This window comes from Nicotiana sylvestris, chromosome 6 (assembly GCF_000393655.2).
Source record: "Nicotiana sylvestris chromosome 6, ASM39365v2, whole genome shotgun sequence".
Classification (NCBI taxonomy): Eukaryota; Viridiplantae; Streptophyta; class Magnoliopsida; order Solanales; family Solanaceae; genus Nicotiana; species Nicotiana sylvestris.
In genome coordinates, this window is record NC_091062.1 from 17468443 (window position 1) to 17489547 (window position 21105).

A 21105-nucleotide genomic window follows, 5' to 3' on the forward strand; every position below is an offset into this window, starting at 1 on the left:
CTAATCATTTGTACAAGTGACAATCCACCATGGATTTGCTATTTGCAGATTTATAAATTAAATATTGTATATGTTATATGGCAAATATTATAGCAACTAATTCCACTCAAAGGATTTTGACTAAAGGTAAATCATTTCGCCCACTTTTCTTACTTCTCATAGTTATGAGATCCAAACCAAACAGGTGTTTCCAGCTAAAACACTCCTAAATTCGTTACCTGCCTCTTTTTAAAAATAAAATAAAAAAATTAAAAAATGACATCATTATTTGTGTTTATTTCCCTTTTTGTTAAAGTCGATTTAACCTCCACAACAATATTATTTGAAAGCTTGAAGAGGTGCTTATTTATGGACGTTTTAGCGACCTATATTTGCACTAGATTATTGATCGATTTGTTTCATAATTCATTTAACTTTATACGCGTGATATCCTGCTCTGCCGCCTATAAAATTATGACTTAGTAAAATATGAATATTTAAGAGAAACTTTTATTTAATTACGTATATATGAGCACAAAATTTCTTAAGATATGACATAAGAAATTACTCGGATGTTCTAAAATCTTCACTCCTTTGTTTGCCAAGTGTCAAATTAAGTGAAATTTGTCTAGCATTTTAAAATGAACTATTTTGTGTTGGTAAGAAAATTGCAACTTATAGCCTTTTCGTGTAATTTTTAATTTTTTTAAATTTTTCATTTAAAAGATTAAATTAATAAATCTTGAGTCACCTCCACAAATTGGTGAATCTATTTATTTAAGCGAAAATTGTCAAAAAGAATTAGTTGATGAAGAACCCAAATCACATTATAAAAATGCTAAAAGGAAGGATTAAAAGATTTCTTTACTAAAGAAAATGATTTTTTTTATTTCTCACGTGATATCAGGTATTGTATTGAAGTTCCGATTAATTTGAATTTGCGTCGCGTAAGATCTTTTAAAAGGGGAGTATTTTTTTCCTTAGCTAATGCTCCTACTGAAACATCTAATCAAGGAGAAAAGAATCTTAATCATCCCATCACAACATTTGACGATAAATATAATAAATGTGGGTTCAAAGAACTTGGTTTGTTTTTGACAGCAACAAAGCAACTAACATGTGTCCATTTTCTTATACCTTCATTCTTACTACCATTTAGGAACCTCAATTCGGTCGAATTATTATTTCCATTTGACCAAGATGTCTATTGTTTTGTGGCTTGTCTATGTAAAGAACTACCACAGCTGTCCCCATTTGAACTTATTATTTTCTAAGTTCATGACCAAGTAATTATTATTATTATTTTTATTTAAGTTTTATGATTTGATAGTATGTATAAATTTTTCATATCCTCAAATATAATTGACCTACAATAATATATAATTTTTCATATCGAATATTATATGATAGTTTGACAAATCGAAAACTTGTTATAAATAGTTAAATTGCACTAATCATAATAACTTTTTATATTATTAGTGTACAAAACTTAAATTCATTATTTATTTTCTTTAAAGAAATGAAGAACAAGCATTAGATTGTTCTTCACGTGAAGCTATTGGTGAATAAGGACAATGCCAATTCAATTTTGGCCCATCTTAGTTTATTAATTACGTACTTGATATTTGTATTCTAAGTTGGAAGTTTGCTTTAAACAGCTCAGCTAATAGCAGGACTATCATTCTCCATTCTTTTATCGTTGGTAAATTAGAATACGATGATACTATTTAAAATTAGTTTTTCCTTTTCTTTTAGGTTCCCCGGGCCATCCGATGCTCGGTATTGTTTTAGAACCCGACTAATTCGAATTCGCGCCAAGAAAATTTTATTTTAAATGGTAAAACGCTTCTTATCAAAGACGGTTTTATAGTCGGGGTTTCAGCGTGAGACCTCTGGTTAAAGATGAAGTAGTATTTATCGTAATCTTTGTTGGTTAAGTTAGTTTTATTGTATCTTTATTTGGAAAATATAACTAGAAGAAATATTGTTTGTATTAAGACAAAATTAAAAGGGCTTTACACTTAAAACAGGCACGTTATGAGGCACAAAGTGTAAGCAAACATAAATAAAGTATGCAAAATTCACAATTAATTACTCCTTTCATGGAAAATAAATTACTTTTAATTTGGTAAGACATCATCGATTCACTATGTAATGATTTAATATGTACACATTTGGACATAAATCGCTTAAAGTTTGATAAAATTCATAACTTTTGTAAGGTAAAAACATGTCTTCAAGAGTACTTTTATCAATTTATATCTCCCTAATACTATTGCAGATTTGTAAAACTATAAACATTACTTTAATCGGTCCTATAAGTTGCAAGTTTCCTCATATCAAATTAGCGAGATTATACATTCAAAGTTCATTTTGTTTTACACGTGAGAAGCAAAAAATAATAAATACGGAGTATATATTTTAGGACGAAGGTATTAGAAAGACGAAATAATATTGAAAAATCCTGAAGACAACAATAAATCATATAATTAGTAAGCCAAAAGTAAAGTGCTACATTGAGAGATGAAATTACACAAAGTATGTGGTGGAATGGTAAGATCATTTCACCCTAACCAAAAATCTCAAATTTGAGTCCAAGAAATAGAGTAGAATGCACTAAAATATCGTCGTGAGGCCTTCTACGAACCATCAAAAGTTGTGGTCTGATGTATAAGATCTCTCACCCTTAACCAAAGTCGTAGGAATGGAGAAACTTCTATCATGAATTTGAATTAATTGAGTTAGTAAGTTTCGAATATATGATGACTGAATAACAAGAACATTAAAATGGAAAGATGGGAATTGAAGAGTACAAATTTGGAGACTTAAGGAGAAACATCCAAAAATAAATTAATTGAGAATCTAAAAGACATAGATCGGCCAACTCACATAAACTCTTTTCCTTAAAGTCATGTCATCAAAGTTACTGTCAAGTGGGGACTTGTGTAGGCCTCAAAATAGGAAACAACAAAAGTGAAAACAATCATAATCTCAAGTATAAGACTTGAACTTCTACTCCTACATTTTGTACCTTTCTCTTTATATAGTCTCTCTTTGCATCTTCAGTTCCACACCCTTTAGTCCCTAATCCTTATTGTTTCTCTGAGCTTTATTGTCTCAGGTCAGTTCTCTCATTATCACTCTTTGAATTTGTCCTTGCATTTTCCCTCTGATCATTCTTTGTTTCTAACAGCTTCACTTTCCCTTATTTCCTCTATGCACCATTTCTTTTTTCTTTTCATTATGTCCTCTTATTAATTTGTGTATGGGGTAGATCTGCCTCTTTGTTCAGCCGTGGAAACAGCCTCTGGTAGAAATGCAAGGTAAGGTTGCGTACAATAGACCTTTGTGGTCCAGCCCTTACCCAAACTGTGCGCATAGCGAGAGCTTAGTATACCGGGTTGTCTTTTTTTTTTTTGTTCTTTCTTTTTTGTTTTCGAATTTTGCTTCAATTACAAGCATTTTGAACTTGGAAAGATAATATACTCTGTTGAGAATTCATTGACAAAAAATAGTTTGATAACTTGATTGTTACAGTGGGTAAAGTCCCATGATAGTATTTGAATTAACACAATGCAGACATAATTTAGTTACTTTATAGTAACAACAAGAAACCCAGTGTAATCTCACTAGTGGGGTCTGGGAGGATACAGTATACGCTCACCTACCTCTACCTTGACACTCTTTCCGGAAGACCCGCAAATTTAGTTTCCTTAAATTTATCAAATAATAGTTTTGTGACTACTGTTACAGTGAGTAAAGTTCAGCGACGACACGTGAATTTGACCTAAATTTTCCATGTTTTTCCTTCATGTTAAAGATGCAAACTTTGTATTCGATTTGCTGAGATTTTAATGATTGAGCCATAGATCTTTAACTTGCAGGGTCTGTTTATATCAGCAATGGACTATTCCATTTTTCCCATATTCATTAGTATGATATTAACCCTTTCAACTTCAGTAAATGGCCAAGCAATTGGATCTCCAAATCTATCTCCTGCACCAGCACCAGGTCCAGAATACACAAACTTAGCTGAATTACTCTCAGTAACAGGCCCTTTCCACACGTTCCTCGACTACCTCGAATCGACAAAAGTCATCGATACATTCCAAAACCAAGCCAATACCACAAAAGAAGGAATCACATTATTTGTACCTAAAGACTCAGCCTTTTCGAAACTCAAGAAACCATCACTTTCAAACCTCACTGCTGATCAACTTAAATCCCTTTGTCTTTTTCATGCATTGCCACATTACTATAGTTTAGCTGATTTCAAGAACCTTAGTAAAATTAGCCCTGTTTATACATTTGCTGGAGGAGAATTATATTCTTTGAACTTCACTGATGTGTCCGGGACCGTTCACCTTACCTCAGGATGGACTAATACTAAAGTTAGTAGCGCGGTTCGTGCTACTTACCCGGTTGCTGTTTATCAGGTGGATAAAGTTTTACTTCCTGAAGCAATTTTTGGGACTGATATACCACCAACACCAGCACCAGTAGTAGATATTGCCCCGGACGCCGATAGTCCTGATGCTGATAATGGAAAAGCTATACCTGTAGCATCTCCGGATTCTACGTCGCTGTCATCTTCTCATAGGATGATGACTTGGGGTGTTTCGAATAATTTGTTCTTGGCAATTGCTGGTGGATTCTTGATGTTCTTGTAAACTTTTGTTTTAACTTATGTCACATATGTTCTTATTGGTTTGGTGTAAAATTCATTTTTTTTTAAAAAATTTTGTTGATTATCTTATGTGAGGATGAGATTTGTTATTGGTTACAGTTACTGTACAACTGTTATTAATCTGTATTGCCGTAAACAAATAAAATAATAAACTTTCTGAAAACAAAAACAGAAATTTAGTAGAAATAAATTCTGAAAACAGTATTTCAACTTCAAAATAAATTTTGAAAACGGTATAGGAACAAATCGAGCCCACTGAATACACATTGTGTCCTAAGAAAATTATTCTCCTCAAGTATCCGAAGTTCTGGAATATATCCTCCCAGGATAGAACGATTTAACTCACCGGAGTGTTGGTACCAAAAACGCCGATGAACAGCGAACCACTCGAAGGCTGTAAAACACACTGAATTTTTTGTGCAGAAGAAGAAGAAGATTATTAGAAAATTTCGTAAGTAAATATTCTGAGATTTGAAGGAATATTTATAGCCAATTTGGTACTATTTCTTAAAAGGTTTGCAACCTTTCAGAACAGTCATAGCTGTTTGAACAGGTTTGACACTGTTTCAGAACAGCCATAGCTGTTGGAAATATTGCGGGAAAATTAAAACGGATTTAAAATAATCCGGGAAAGAAAACGGGCCAAACCGGACCGGGTCGTGGGTCGCGGGTCATGGGTTATTCTGGATTGAATTTTAATTAATTAATTTAATTAATTAATTAATTATTTGAAAAGAATTTTGTCCAAAAAGTTCAATCAATCTTTGACTGAAGCCGAAGCCGAGTGACGACGGTGCGAGGCTTGCCTTCTTCTTAGCTCTTTAAGAGCTAAAAGATGAGCTTCTCTATATATACACAAAGATTTTCTTTCCTTCTACCAATGAGGGACAAAGTTCATTAGTAAAGTGAACTCATTCAAAATTTCACTTCCCTCCATTTCTTTTCCCACCATTTTTTATTCACACTTCTTTGTTATTAATAACAAAATCCAACAACAACAATAACGACAACGACCCAATATAATCCCACAAGTGGATCTAGGGAGGATAGTATGTATGCAGACCTTACTTCTACCCTGATGAGATAGAGAGGTTGTTTCTAATAAACTCTCAAGAAGACAAAAAGAGAAAATATATACAAATTGATTTATGGTAATCAGTATGATTTTTTGCCATTGTGGAAGTATTCTTTCTTGACCCAACTCTGACACCACTTTATAAAGGATAAGAGAAAAACAAGTAGTACTATTTTATTGGTTAGAACTAGACGTGAACAAGAAACGGAGGCGTTTGTTTGTGTAATTGTTGACAAATAACTATTTGAAATCTCAAACTATGAAACATATGACCAAGAATACAAGCAATATACATGCATTTAAGAGAAATAAAGTCATTGCACATATAGAATAATACTGAAACAAAAAGGCAAAATACATAAGTTACTCCCGAACTATGACCCAAATCCCTATTACATACTTTTTAGGAACGAATATTACTTTACACACTCAATTTTTCCAAAGTGTATCTAATACACACTGCTTTGCCCACGTGGATAGTGCGTGTTTTTCCCAACAAATGAGTCGCGTGAACAGAAGAATTTGTGTCAGATGTCAATTTTTTTTTAGTTTTTTTAAATTTTAAATTGAGTAATCTTCTTCCTTTTTAAAAATTCTGCCATAGCTACTCCTTGAGCTCCACCACCCGATCTCCTTCTTCTCAAATAGATATACCACGATTTCTTATATCTCTTCTCGTTGTAGAGAAGCTTAACTTGAGCTTTATCCATGGCGAAGTCAAATTTTCAGGAAGCGAGAATTTTTCGAAATATTTTCCAACCATTAAAGCTTAGCTCAAGATTTTGCACATTCTTTAATTTTATTAATGGATGATTTTTTAAATAGTTGACTTGTGGCGATGGCAGTTAATAGCGGCCGAACTTTTACAGAAGTGAAATGAAATTGGATCTGAGCTCAAAAATTTTGATTCAATTTCAGCGGAAAAGATGGAGTTTTTGGTGTGTTTTTTGGTATTTTTGTTAGTTAATGGTGGCTTTGCTATTAAGTAAAAGGTGGAGGAAGAAGCTATGGTGTTTGATGGTGAGAGAGGAGGAAAACGGCCATGGTAGTTTAGATGAGGGGTATAATTGTAATTTTAATTATTTTATTTTTAAATGACACGTGTCACTATTTGATTGGTGCGTTATATTGCACATATTCTGAAAAACTGGTTAAGAAAAAAGTGGTGTGTCTTAGATACACTTTGGAAAGGTTGGATGTGTAAAGTAATATTCGTTCCTAGAAAGTGTGTAACAGGGATTTGGATCATAATTCGGGTGGCAACTTATGTATTTTGCCAAACAAAAAATTTCTGTCAAGAATGGGATTCGAACCCATGCCCTTTCGGACCAGTACCTGAAACTGGCGCCTTAGACCAACTCGGCCATCTTGACATTATGTCATAGGCAGATCGTTGCTAATACTTATACGTAACCCACGAGTTTAGCATTTATATAAGCTCATATCCATCCTTGGTGATAGTTTTTTTAAGGGAACTCTCTTTTTCATTGTCTTTGTCGAGACCTATCTTGCTCAAACTTCCCAAAAATATTTTAGTACCTGTATTGATCCTTCAAATATGTACTATTTTTGGTGCAGACATACTTCCAACAACATTTATAAAGAGTCCGAACAATATACGTTGAGACCATACTTGGGCTCAAAGCACGCCATGCATACTGTCATCAACATCTTGAAATTGCTCAAAATGTGTATGGTCATCTTCTCATCATCCATTAAAATGACTAAACTATTCAACATTAACAACAACGAGTCATTGAGAATATAATGTTAAACTGAAAAAAAAAAATTAACAGTGCAAAGCTTTTTTACACCTATCAAGCTAATTTAACCAATTATAATATGCTGCTTAACTTATCTCCAAGATATTGATTCACACTTGTTATAAACTGTTAAATGTGCGCCAATTACCAATTAAATGAGCTAATAGTAATATATTTATACATTCAATCACAAAAGCTAAGCTCAAAACAATAACTTCAATTGGTTCCCCAGTGCAACAATTTTTTTACAACTAATATATAGATATCAAGAAAAGTAAAGCAATCTGAATATGTAGTAATTTGTTCATATATAGGGTATCCCTCTCTGCATATTTCATATTAAATCAACCTCACATACAACCAATTGAAAAGGAAAATCCTGTTGAAATTAACTATAAAGAAAACAATAGCAGCTAAGAATCTGCAAATTTGCAGCTGTGTTACAGCAAAAACATGGAATACAAATTTTGTGCAAAAAATTGTATATTTCCTTTGTATGTATCGCTGCAGCTGCAATCCGATTTTACACCTCACTCGAGGGAAAAAAGGGAATTACTAAAATATAACTCAAAACAAAATCCTTTTAAAGACAGTCTCTTGCAAAGTACTATCTCAAGACCGAAAACAGGCACTCAGGTGCCCTACAAAGGAACTCCAATTCTTTAACCTCTCAACTTCATGTAATCGATGAAATATGCAAATTCAGGATTCAACTTGCTAAAAAAAAAATTCACCTCCTACAACACCCTTGGTTTCTGATATTTTCTTCTATTCACCAATTCCTGCACCAATAAATCATGAGCAGATTAAGACTAGCATAATCTGACATCATATCGCGACGAATTGCATATGCACATGCATGTTTTTTAAGGAAGAAGAGAGAAGGGGAAGAGATTAAGAATATCAAGTAATTGAAACGAACTAAGAGTGCACACGCATAAGACTATTTGGTTGAAGCTCACATCATACAAATATTACTTTTCTGGGAAATTGCCATCAAAGAGCACTGAGGTTGCCAGCAGAGAAGGACTACATTAAAATTAAGTCAAGAAGCTCGAGAGGGTAGATTTTTAAAACATTACATTCCTCTGAAAAGCTTGCCAGATTCTCTTAGGCTACTGACAAAAGGACAATATCATCTTAGAGCAGAACAGTAAGAAATCTGCCTCTGGATACTGTTTAACAAAAACAAAGCTTTCTCCTTTCTAGCAAAAGAATTATATTGATCTCTCATCACAAGTAACTGCTCAGTGCTCGAGACGAGTATAGGAAGAGACAACAACAAACGAGGAAGGCTACCTGACCATTTTCGAGGTAACTGAGGTTGGTGGGGCTACAATGGCCCACATTTCGGGCTCGGAAGCCACCTCACATGTTTGCAACTACATCGCATAGAGCGAGGTAAAAACCAAGGTGAAAATCAGGACAGAAATAGGACCTAAAGACACACACGTGCCAATGTACAACCATTTGGCAAGTACAAACAAGTCTAAACTTATTAGGGTCCAAAGGATGATTTGTGACTTCCGCTAAATTCTTTGCATTTTACGAGGGTTTTGAAATGGAGAAAATGGTACTCTTGACTTGAATTGAGCTTAGTTGAGCAAGTACAAAGGTTCTGAACATAATGGGAGGCACAGGTCGGAGTTCAGGAAACTAATATTCTCAGTAAATTAGAAGGGAGAAGTTGGGGAGTTGACCGAATCAGAGAAAGAGATATGTCAAACCCGACTTGCAACAACCCTCCAATATGCAAAGCATTACTATGAAATAGAAGGGGCCTAAACGACCTGCATAAGAGGTAGTGGTAAAAGCAGCAATGGAAGGTAGATATCATCTGTAGTTTGCCTTGAAGAAACCAAAATGGAAATTTCCATGCATAATTTGCGGAGACATCCGCTTGTAAAATTTGTCAATGAACGAGCTTTCTCTAATTTTGTTTCCAACAGCAGGATCAATTTTCAAGAAGTTTGCTTGAGAGGTTATATAAGAAGGATGTGGAACAAGATGTGAGAAGTTGTACCAGACATTTCAATCCAAATCATGTGTTAGCCAGCATAAGAAGAGTGAAACTGAAGTGAGATTAGACGAAATTGCGGTGCTTAACTGCAGACAATTCAAATATCTAGACTCAGTTGAATGAGAATACTATCATAAAAATAAAATTAAAATAGGATCGTTGAAATGGAGAAGATAAAATTAAAACTAAGATAGGATAGTTGAAACGGGGAAGTGCTATCAGAGTTTTATGCAATAGGAAGATACCTATCAAAGTAAAAGACAAGTTCTATAGAACGGCTGTAAGGCTGATAATGCAATATGGGAGTGAATTTGGGCCTTTAAGGTCCAACATATCCATAATATGTTAGAAGGAGATAGACCTAAAATCACATGAAAGGAAGTTGTCTGACGCTTAGCAAAAAACAGAGAACAGTGGAAAAGAATCCATATAGGATGCCTACTTGTTTAGATTAAGACTCAGTCTTGTTGTATAACTGATCCTGACTAGCTTGAGATTGAGGCTCAAACAGTGAGGAGTGCCATGGAATGCATGACTTAATTCTATCAATATGGTAAGTTTGAGGGGGATTTTAATAAATGATACATAGTCCTTACTCCTAAGAAGGGGAGCCTTAGGGTAACTGGTAAAGTTGTTGTCATGTGACCTCTCAGATTCGAGCCGTGGAAACAGCCTCTTGCAGAAATACAGGGTAAGGCTATGTACAATAGACCCTTGTGGTCTGATCATTCCCCGGACCCCGCGCATAGCGGGAGCTTAGTGCACCGGGCTGCCCTTTTTCTTTTATAGTCCTTACTCCTAAGAGAGGTGAACAAATGTCAAGGACTTCTGATCCATCAGAGTAAAGAGAGTATACAGAATCATGGCAAAGGTACTTAATAAACATACTGAACTTGAAAGAGCTGGTATTGATCAAACCTAACAAGAAAAGTCTAAAAAAAATCCTCTATTGTTTTTCGTTAATCAAAATACGAGCACTTTCATGTTCAGCTCTTTCAGGAAAAAATTCCTCTATTTTCCCATGCAGATAATTGTTTGTGATCTGGTCGATATTTCATATTTCTTGTGGATAGCCCAAATTGATTTCAGGTTTCTTGACTCTATTTTACCATGCTTAACAAAATTGTTGATGTTTTAGGTCTTTGATCCCACATACTGATCCATATCATTGGTGTAAAGGACATTCTTATAATTTGGCTATTTATAGGTATGCAATTTGCTGGATAAAGTACGCTACCTAAATATATGTTTTAGACCATAACCAATGTTCTTTTGAAGGACAGTGGAGAATATACTCATCTAACTATTACAATTAGGACAAGTAAAAAAACTCCGAATAATCCTTAAAGTAATCCTTAGTTGTTAGATCTAGATTGAGGGAGGCAAAGGAATAACCTGAATTCTAGAAACATAAGTCAACAACTAACAATGAACATAATTTACCAAAAATAAATGGGAAATGACCATTAAGAGGGCGAGGTAACAGAAGGAACGCTATTTCAAGATTTCTTTATGGCTTTCCCGATCAACTTGGCCAACTAATTTCCGCTCTGTCTTTTAGTTTCAAATGACCATAATTTGACAGTAACATACAAGCTTTTCTTTAGGTACTTGTCAATATTATTTCTTGACCCATGCTATGGAAAATAAAGAGCCTAAAGATGAAGGTTAAGCACAATCATGCTCTACATAAAGAACTTAATGTTTACGAAGATAGCTAGACACTTATATCATATAATAACAATAAAGACAATAACAACATATCTTATTATCACATGTCGGCATCAATGTTCAACATGATTAATGAGAAGCTTACCTCTGTTTGGTTGTCTTTTGCTAACTCCATAAGTACCTAAATAATCTGCAGAACTTTGAGCTGACATGTCAGAGCGTCCATTGCCTAGTTCATAACCAAGAGAACCAGTTGCATCCTGCTCAGAACGCCAAGTGCGATCATCATATCCCAAACCACTACCGTAGAAATCAGCTAAATCCCCCACACCATAACCACCACTAGATGCAGCATATGATGTTATAGGGCCCACACTTTTTCTGACATTTCCGCCATAGCCTCCTGGAAACCCATATATGTCATCACCATTCCCATAACCAAGATTTCCACTTTTACTAACATTTCCTCCACCTTGAGAGGAAATTGAAGATGAACCCCAAACTCCACTGTTGTTAAAGTTTCCTCCTACAATGTTCTCGCTTCCAGATACTATAAAATTTCTAGAGCTCGGGGAGTTTGTTGCATTACGCAATCCTCCATCGACCCATAAATTGCGAGTTGCTGAGTTTAAGGACAAAGTGTTTCCTCCATTAACTCCATCAAACCCAACGCCACCACCAAATCTGTTTGAGCTATAATATGGATTCAGTCCCCCTCCATAGCTTAAACTACTGTTAACGTTTGCACTTCCCTCGTATCCCTGGTTCAGGCCTGGTTCAAAGTTAAGACCGATACCATAACCAGAAGCAAATGGCGCAAAGGCGCTCCTACCTCCAGCAATCGGACTAAATCTACTATCAAGGAAGTTATTCATCCTATTTAATCCATAGCCGTACCGATCAAGCGGGCTTTGGCTAGGACCTGGGGATAACTCTTTAGGGACAGCACGCTTGACCTCAACCATTTTATCATTCAGCTCATGGAAAGTCTTGAGCAAGACTCTATCTACTGCATCCTCTGAATCATAAGTAATGAATCCAAAGCCTCTAGGTCTTTGAGTGTTATGATCATACATAACTACAGCATCTGTAATTGTTCCAAACTGCTCAAAATACTTCTTAAAGTCGCTCTCAGTAACAGTGGACGCCAAACCTCCAACAAAAAGCTTTCTTGTACGACCCAGACCAGGACTAGGAGAACCATGAATACTAGTACTGCTTCTACTTGTTGTGCTCTGGTCATCCCGTGGAACCGCCTTCTTTGCTTCAACCTATTAAGTTATGACAGTGTAAGACAAATGGATTATTTTGTCAGAAATTTTAACAATATCATCATACTCCACATTCAGATAAATTAAAGAGAAACTAAAACAGCTTACCATCCTTCCATCAATGTTGTGTCTCTCCTTAACTACCCTCTCAGCAACAGCAGGATCAGCAAAGACCACAAAACCAAAACCACGAGCACGGCCAGTTGTCCTATCCTTCATAATTACAGCTTCTATAACCTCCCCATAAGTACTAAAATACTCCTTTAGGCGCTCTTCGTCTGTGTCCCATGAAATCCCACCAACAAATAACTTGCCTAGCTCAGATTGCATTTTCCTACAATACCAAAATCAACAATCCTCAATAACCCATGTCCACATTTTCCATTCAACATTATGCAACTTTAGAAACCACCAACAAATAACTTGCCAAACTCAGATTGCATTTTCCTACAATACCAAACTCAAGAATCCTGAATAACTAACTTCCACATTTTCCATTCAAAATTATGCTCAAGGGCGAAGCTACATTGTCCTAATCACTTCATCGAAAAATTACACTGTGTATATAGATAAAATATTAGATTTTAAAGGTATATAACATATATTTAAAACTCTTTGTTGGGAAATCTTTTTCACTTCTTTCAAATTTGAACACCCTTAGTGCAATTTCTAACTTCACCACTTATTATGCTACTTTAAGCCCCCCAAAAAGGAAAAAAAATACTACCATTTTCTTCATAGTACTATACTCATTTTGCAGAAAAACAGAGAGCTTAAATTAAATCCAAAATACAGCATTGATGAAATGAAAAGCAGATTATTAATAAAGAGCAGCAAAACAGTAAAGGTCATACCTTTACTATGAAGTAGTATTAAGAGAGCCTCACAAACAGACAAGAATCTGAAACTGATCAAAATATTATCAGATTCAATCAAATAGGAATCTGATCCTTAAAAAATCAATCAAACAAGAATCCAAAGGTAAGAGCTCAAGCATATAGCAACCCAACAATGAAAAATTTTCATCAAACTTAAAAAACTTTTGAGAAAAATAAGAAATATCCAAATCAAGATTCTGCCTTTTTAAAATACCCAAATGAAAAAATCAACAAGATCTACAGAGGAGGCAGTAAAAAATGCCCCCTCTATATTACCCTCTTACTTTTGTGTTCCCACTATGTTTTTTTTTTTGGACCAAATTGAGAACAATAATATGTAAAATTTTGTAGACACTATGTTTATAAGAGGAGATTGATTCAACTTTCAAGCTTTTAAAGTTTTGATTTTGATAAAGTTTTAACTTCTTTTTTTTTGTTTGGTTTTAGATTTTTTTAAATGTTTTTTTGTTAAGAAGGAGAGTATATTGGGCAATGAGAGAGAAAGAAGAGAGAGGGATTTGGTGTGATTTGATCTGAAGGATTGGCTTTTGAATTGCTTGTTCTCCAATTAATTCCTCCCTTATATATACTTACTGTAAAAATTGGTGTAATGGGGAAGAAAAAGAGAGGAGATGGTTTGAGTTTTTTAAGTTTTTCTTGGTCTGATTTTGATGATTAGATAGATGCAAGGGGCTGTGAATAAATAAGGAAAATTTTCATTTTCGACTAAAAAGAGGGACAGATATTATTCAAAATTACTTAATTTTGTCATATGTTATACTTTGAGATCGTTTGATTAAGAAACAAGTTATTTTAGAATTAATTATTTTAGGATTAATTATTCCGAAATTATTATCTTACTTTATACGGTGGAAATCGAGACTACTCGATTTAGTTCTTTGATAAAAAAAGTGATATCACGTTGGAAGACCAGGACGTCGAGCTCGGGGTCAAAGTTCCTTTCCAAGGTCAAGGTAGATATCATCTACCGAGATTAGAAGAAGGCATGCTTCGAGATGATAGCCGGTATAATTCAGTAATAGAAAGAGCGAGATACCCGCAATAGGCCGAAGATCACAGCGTGAATTTCGGAATGGATTGGTCTTCGACGATTAAACAGTTGTCAAATATAATTTCCTGCTATAATTAGAAGTGTGCCTTATTTAGGACTCCCCAATTATATAAAGAGGATCTCATCCAATCATTCATGATTGACTCAGAAGAATACATACATTCATTACTTTCTTGCTATTTCATTTTACTGTTCATTAGAGCTGCTTTATAATTTGCTATTCCTATTCTCACACCTCGAGATAGGGGTGTTCATAAAAACCCGAAAAATCGAACCAAACCGAAAACCAAACCAAACCGACCAAAAAACCGATACTTTTTGGTTTGGTTTGGTTTTGGTTTTGAATTTTAAAAACTTATCAAATTTGGTTTGGTTTTGGTTTTAATCAGAAAAAACCGAACCAAACCGACTATAGAAGTAGCTATTTTAAATTTAATATTACACCTATATATATGTATATTGTTGTACAAAGTTTCAAAAAAATTATGGTAAATGTTAATAGTTTGCACTTTTAATATAGTTCTTTACCTTTACATTCTAGTTTAATTGGTAGTTTAGTTTTGTTTAGTATAAGAATCCATTTCGGGATAAAAAATAACATATTTTTAATTGAGTCCATAGATTATTCATCACTATTTGATCCAATTATCATCAATATATCTTGGTAAATAATAAATTTCTCAAAGAGCAATTGATTTGATAGTGTTACATTGAAAATATGGTCGCCGGAATATGTGTTTGGTAGTGTATGTCTTATATTCAAGAAAAAACCGACAAATAACCTAAAAAAATAAAAAACCAACATAAACCGAATCGAGAAAAACCGACTTTATTGGTTTGGTTTGGTTCTAATATTTGAAAAAAATGACTTACTTGGTTTGGTTTCTTTTTAGGGAAAAACCGATCCAAACCGAACCATGAACATCCATACCTCGAGACTATCATAGGTTGAGGTCGAGATTTGGCTTGCATACTGGTTTGATTTACTCTATTCTCTAATTTATTTACTTAATTCCTTGATTATCAATTGGTACTGGATTAAATCACATATCCTTAAAACCACAATATAAGTTTAATTGTTACTCGAATTTCAGGGTAAACAGTTTGGCGCCCACCGTGGCGCTAAGGATAATAGTGATTGTTTCGGTGTTGATCCTGATAACACATGTTATTTTCACACTTGTTCTTGTCAACTATTTTTGCTCTCAGGTTAAAGCATGTCAAACTCACAAAACGCACCCGTACATGGTGATGATGGTCTCAAATTTTACGGGGAAAATGACAATGTAATTGCTCCAAGAGCTGGGGTGCCACACGCTAATCTCGGGGGAGCACCAGTCGCCGATCCAGTCGATATCAATTCGCACGTTGATTTGAATGCGAACCTAGGTGCGGATCCCGAAGGAAGTATACGCAAGGAAGGCCGAACTGGTGGCCAAGGTACACAAGGCAGAGAAGACGGAGGATTTAGCCTTCAGGTAATATTCGAGATGCTACAGGCTTAGCAGGCCGCTATTGCTCAATTGCAAAATTAACATAGGACTCCAAATGTGGTCGAGCCATAAACCACTCGTCGTACTGAGCCAATGCCAGAAAGGTCAAATGGCAACGAATCAGGGATTGATCCTGCAATAATGAAAATACTCGAGGAGCTCACCAAAAGAATTGAGTCGGGAGAGAAGAAAATCAAAGATAATGATAAAAAAGTGGAAACATACAACTCCCGGGTTGATGAGATACCGGGGGCACCCCCGATCCTAAAGGATTTGAATTCAAAAAAGTTCGTGTAGAAGCCTTTTCCTCAAAGTGAGGCTCCGAAGCCCATTCCTAAGAAGTTCTGTATGTCGGATATACCTAAATACAATGGGACCACTTATCCTAACGAACACATCACTTAATACACATGCGGAATAAAGGGAAATAACTTAGATGATGATGAGATCGAGTCCGTTTTGTTGAAAATATTTGGGGAAACTTTATTAAAGGGAACAATGATTTGGTATCATAACCTGCCACCAAATTCCATCGACTCATTTGCCATTTTAGCAGATTCTTTCGTGAAGGTACACGCCGGGGACATAAAGGTCACAACAAGAAAATCGGATGTTTTCAAGATAAGACAAAGGGATAACGAAATGTTGAGAGAGTTCGTATCCCAATTTCAAATGGAACGCATGGAGTTGACACCGGTCACAGATGATTGGGTCGTTCAAGCTTTCACCCAAGGATTGAACGAGCGGAGTTCAATAGCATCACGACAGTTGAAGTAAAATTTGGTCGAGTATCCAACTGTAACTTGGTTAGATGTTCACAATCGATATCAATCGAAGATAAGGGTCGAGGACGATCATTAAGAGCCTCTTCCGGTTCAGTACATCCCAACAGGTCGGCAGTTAAAACCCCGAGGGACGTCGACAGGGAGCCAAGGTCGAACAGAGAACGATATCAACCATATACTACAAATTGAAGGAACAATGGTTCAGGATGCAATTCCGCCCGGAACGATCGCAGAAGTGATCGAGGACAGAATTCTCGGGGACTTATGAGCAAAAGTGGTTTTGATAAGCATGTCGATCCTATAGAGGCACCTTGGTTATGGGAATATAACTTTTGCATCGACGCATCGGGCATTGTATCGACAATCGAAAGGATCAAAGATACTAGGTGACCCAGTCCCATACAGATCGATCCTTCCCAAAGAAACTCAAATTTGATGTGCAAGTATCATGGCATGCATGGTCACGAGACCGAGGATTGAAGGCAACGAAGAGAGGAGGTATACCTTCTATTCAATGAGGGCCAACTTTGAGAGTTACTCAGTGATCGAGCCAAGAATCATTTCAGAGAAAGGGATGTCGACATGAAAAATGAACATGAGGAACCACATCATGTCATTCATATGATCGTCGGTGGGGTCGACATTCCACAGGGACCCATATTCAAATGAACTAAGGTATCAATCACCAGAGAGAAACGAACCTGAGATTATGTGCCCGAAGGCTCATTATCATTCAACGACGAAGAAGAAGGCATTTTTGAACCACACAACGACGCTCTGGTAATTTCTATCTTATTAAACAAAGTTCAAGTTAAGCGTATTTTAGTGGATCCAGGTAGCTCGGAAAATATCATCCGATCGAGGGTCGTGGAGCAACTCGGCCTAAAAATCAAATTGTGCCCGCAGCTCGAGTCTTAAATGACTTCAACATGGCTAGTGAAATAACTAAAGGGGAGATTATTTTGCTAGTAAATGTGGCTGGAACCATTCAAGATATCAAATTCCATGCGATCGAGGGCGACATGAGGTATAATGCCCTACTCGGGAGGCCTTGGATCCACAACATGAGGGCAGTCCCCTCAATTATCCACCAAATGATGTAATTCCCGACGATAGATGGTGTAAAAATAGTATACGGGGAGCAGCATGCCACAAAGGAAATATTTGGGGTCGATGAGTTAACACCGATATCAACACCATCAACCTTAGAAAGGCCGAGCATCAAAGATAAATAGGAAGCCAAATAACAATCACAACCACTAGCCTCAACCGAATCAGGAAAGCAGGGGATAGAAAAAGAAGAAGATTTTTTTAACTCCGCGAACTTTTATTGTTCCCAAAGGTTCTGACGCCACCAAATCAACGGTCGAAGAGCTGGAACAGGTTATATTGATCGAGTACCTGCCCGAGCGAAAGGTATACCTGGGAACGGGATTAACCCTTGAACTTAGGAAAAAGCTCACTCAATTTCTTATTAATAACTTAGATTGTTTTGCTTTGTCCTATTTAGACATGACAGGGATCCCATCGGAGATAACAACGCATCGACTAAGCCTTGACCCTAAGTTCAAACCGGTGAAGCAAAAGAGAAGGCCCCAATCCGAGGTAAAGCACGTATTCATAAAGGATGAGGTAACTAAACTCCTCAAAATAGGGTTTATTCGAGAGGTAAAATATCCCGAATGGTTAGCCAGCGTAGTCGTAGTCCCTAAAAAAGAGAACAAACTTAGAATATGTGTAGATTATAAAGATTTAAACAAGGCATGCCCCAAAGATTCTTTTCCACTGCCTAACATCGATCACATGATCGACGTCACGACCGGCCATGAGATCCTTACCTTTCTCGATGCCTACTCTGTGTACAATCAAATTCAAATAAACCTGAAAGACTAGGAAAATACTTCATTTATCACCAAGTATGGAACATATTGTTATAAAGTAATGCCCTTCGGGCTAAAAAACTCATGAGCTACGTACCAACGCCTAGTAAATAAAATGTTTGAAGAACAAATAGGTAAGTCAATCGAAGTTTATATCGATGACATTCTAGTTAAGTCCCTGCGCACATAGGACCATTTGGCTCATTTGCAGAAAACGTTCGAGATTCTGAGAAATATAACATGAAGCTCAACCCCAAGAAATGTGCTTTCGGGGTCAATTCGGGAAAATTCCTGGGCTTCATGGTGTTGAATCGGGGGATCGACATCAGCCCGATAAAATTAAGTCCATCAAGGACATCACCGTCATGGATAGTATAAAGTCGTGTAGAGACTAACTGGACGGATAGCTGTTTTAGGCCGATTAATCTCGAGACCATTGGATCGAAGCCACATATATTTCTCTCTACTAAAAAAAAGAACAATTTCGCATGGACCCCGAAATGTCAACATGCATTAGAGGAACTGAAGCGATACCTGTCGAGCCCGCCACCGCTTCACACTCCAAAGGCAGATGAGAAACTTTACTTATACTTGGTAGTATTGGAAATCACAGTAAGTGGTGTCCTAGTTTGAGAAGAGCAAGGTACATAATTTTTCGTTTATTATGTAAGTCAAACCTTAGGAGAAACAGAAACTAGATATCCACACTTAGAGAAATTGGCACTTGCACTGATAAGCGCATCTAGAAAGTTAAAAACGTGCTTTCAATGTCACCCAATATGCGTGTTAACCACTTATCCACTTAGTAATATTTCGCACAAGCCCAAACTATCTAGCCGATTGGCCAAATGGGCCGTCAAACTTAGCAGGTACGATAACGAGTATCAACCCCGAACGGCCATCAAGTCTCAAATTTTGGCGGATTTCGTGGTCGATTTCATGCCAACCCTCGTACCCGAAGTTGAAAAAGAACTTTTGTTAAAATCAGGCACATCATCGGGGGTGTGGACCCTTTTCACAGACGATGCCTCGAATGTGAAGGGGTCCGGGTTAGGCATCATTTTGAAGCCGCCCACGGGTAGCACCGTTAGGCAGTCTATCAAAACTTCTGCGTTGACTAACAATGAGGCCGAATACAAGGCCATGATTATAGGTCTCGAGATAGCTAAAATCTTGGGAGTAGACATCATTGAAGCCAAGTGTGACTCTTTACTGGAGGTGAACCAGGTAAACAAAACCTTCGAAGTTCGGAGGATAGAATGAAAAGGTATTTGGACAAGCTGTAGGTAACTTTGCACTGTTTCAAGGAATGGACTTTACAGCATGTACCTCGAGAACAAAATAGTGAGGCCGATGCACTTCCAAATCCGGGGTCATCAGTCGAGGAAGATGATATCAACTCGGGGACCGTCGTTCAACTTTTGAGATTTGTGATCGAGGAAGGTCATGTTGAGATAAACTCTACAAGATTGACCTGGGATTGTAGGAATAAATATATTGAATATTTGAAGAATGGAAAGCTTCCATCGGACCTTAAAGAGTCGAGGGACTTACGAACCAAAGCTGCTCGATTCACATTAAATGAAGATGTAACATTATACAGAAGGACATTCGATAGGCCATTGGCAGTATGCTTAGCACTAGGAGACATCGATTATGTTTTACGAGAGGTCCATGAAGGCACTTATGTAAACCACTCCGGCGCCGAGTCGTTGGTTCACAAAATCATTAGAGCGGGATACTACTGGGATAGAATGGAAAAAGACATTAAGGAGTTTGCTAAAAAATGTGATAAATGTCAAAGATTTGTACCAATGATCCATCAGCCCGGAGAACAACTTCATTCGGTCTTATCTCCGAGGCCATTCATGAAATGAGGGATGGATATCGTCAGCCCTCTACCAACGGCCCCAGGTAAATCTAAGTTCATTTCATTTATGACCGACTATTTCTCTAAATGGGTTGAAGCACAGGCGATCGAGAAAGTAAGAGAGAAAGAGGTTAGAGACTTCATCTGGGATCACATCATATATTGATTTGGGATACCTGCCGAAATAGTGTGTGATAATGGAAAATAATCTATCGGCAGCAAGGTAACGAAATTCCTCGAGGAGCACAAAATAAAAAGGATATTATCAACACCGTACAATCCTAGTGGTAACGAACAAGCTGAATCAATGAACAAGACTATCATTCAAAACTTAAAGAAAAGGTTAAACGATGCTAAGGGGAAATGGAGAGAAATGTTACTCGAAGTCCTTTGGGCATATCGAACAACATCGAAGTCCAGTACGGGGGCAACCCCGTTCTCCTTAGTATATGGCTCCGAGGCCTTGATTCCGGACGAAGTCAGGGAAGCTAGCACCGGATTTTGATATACAACGGAAGAATCAAATCACGAGGCTATGAATACTAGCCTCAAGCTATTGGATGAAAAACGAGAAGTTGTGCTCATTCGGATGGTTGCGCAAAAGCAAATAATCGAGAGATATTATAATAGAAGAATCAACCTTCGCCACTTCGGAATCAGG

At 36.6% G+C, this 21105-nt stretch overlaps 2 protein-coding genes and 1 non-coding gene across 4 annotated transcripts; 1 reads left to right on the forward strand and 2 right to left on the reverse strand.

The window, feature by feature from the left end:
- Positions 1-3026: 3026 nt before the first annotated feature.
- LOC104248220 (fasciclin-like arabinogalactan protein 7) lies at positions 3027-4736 on the forward strand. Of its 2 annotated transcripts, none has more exons than XM_009804435.2 (2): positions 3027-3100; positions 3864-4736. In XM_009804435.2, the coding sequence occupies exon 2, from the start codon at positions 3882-3884 to the stop codon at positions 4647-4649; it is 768 nt and encodes a 255-aa protein (XP_009802737.1). In that variant the 5' UTR covers positions 3027-3100; positions 3864-3881; the 3' UTR covers positions 4650-4736. The 2 variants fall into 2 exon arrangements, with proteins under 2 accessions (XP_009802737.1, XP_009802738.1); XM_009804436.2 differs by having other exon boundaries at positions 3036-3302.
- A 2297-nt stretch (positions 4737-7033) lies between these two features.
- Positions 7034-7114, reverse strand: TRNAL-CAG (transfer RNA leucine (anticodon CAG)). Its single transcript has one exon. It is a non-coding gene; the product is annotated as a tRNA-Leu (tRNA).
- A 653-nt stretch (positions 7115-7767) lies between these two features.
- Positions 7768-13944, reverse strand: LOC104248218 (heterogeneous nuclear ribonucleoprotein 1-like). The gene is made up of 4 exons (XM_009804433.2): positions 13321-13944; positions 12575-12800; positions 11341-12466; positions 7768-8286 (listed from the first exon to the last, which is right to left on the reverse strand). The coding sequence occupies exons 2-4, from the start codon at positions 12794-12796 to the stop codon at positions 8273-8275; spliced, it is 1362 nt and encodes a 453-aa protein (XP_009802735.1). The 5' UTR covers positions 12797-12800; positions 13321-13944; the 3' UTR covers positions 7768-8272.
- Positions 13945-21105: the final 7161 nt, after the last annotated feature.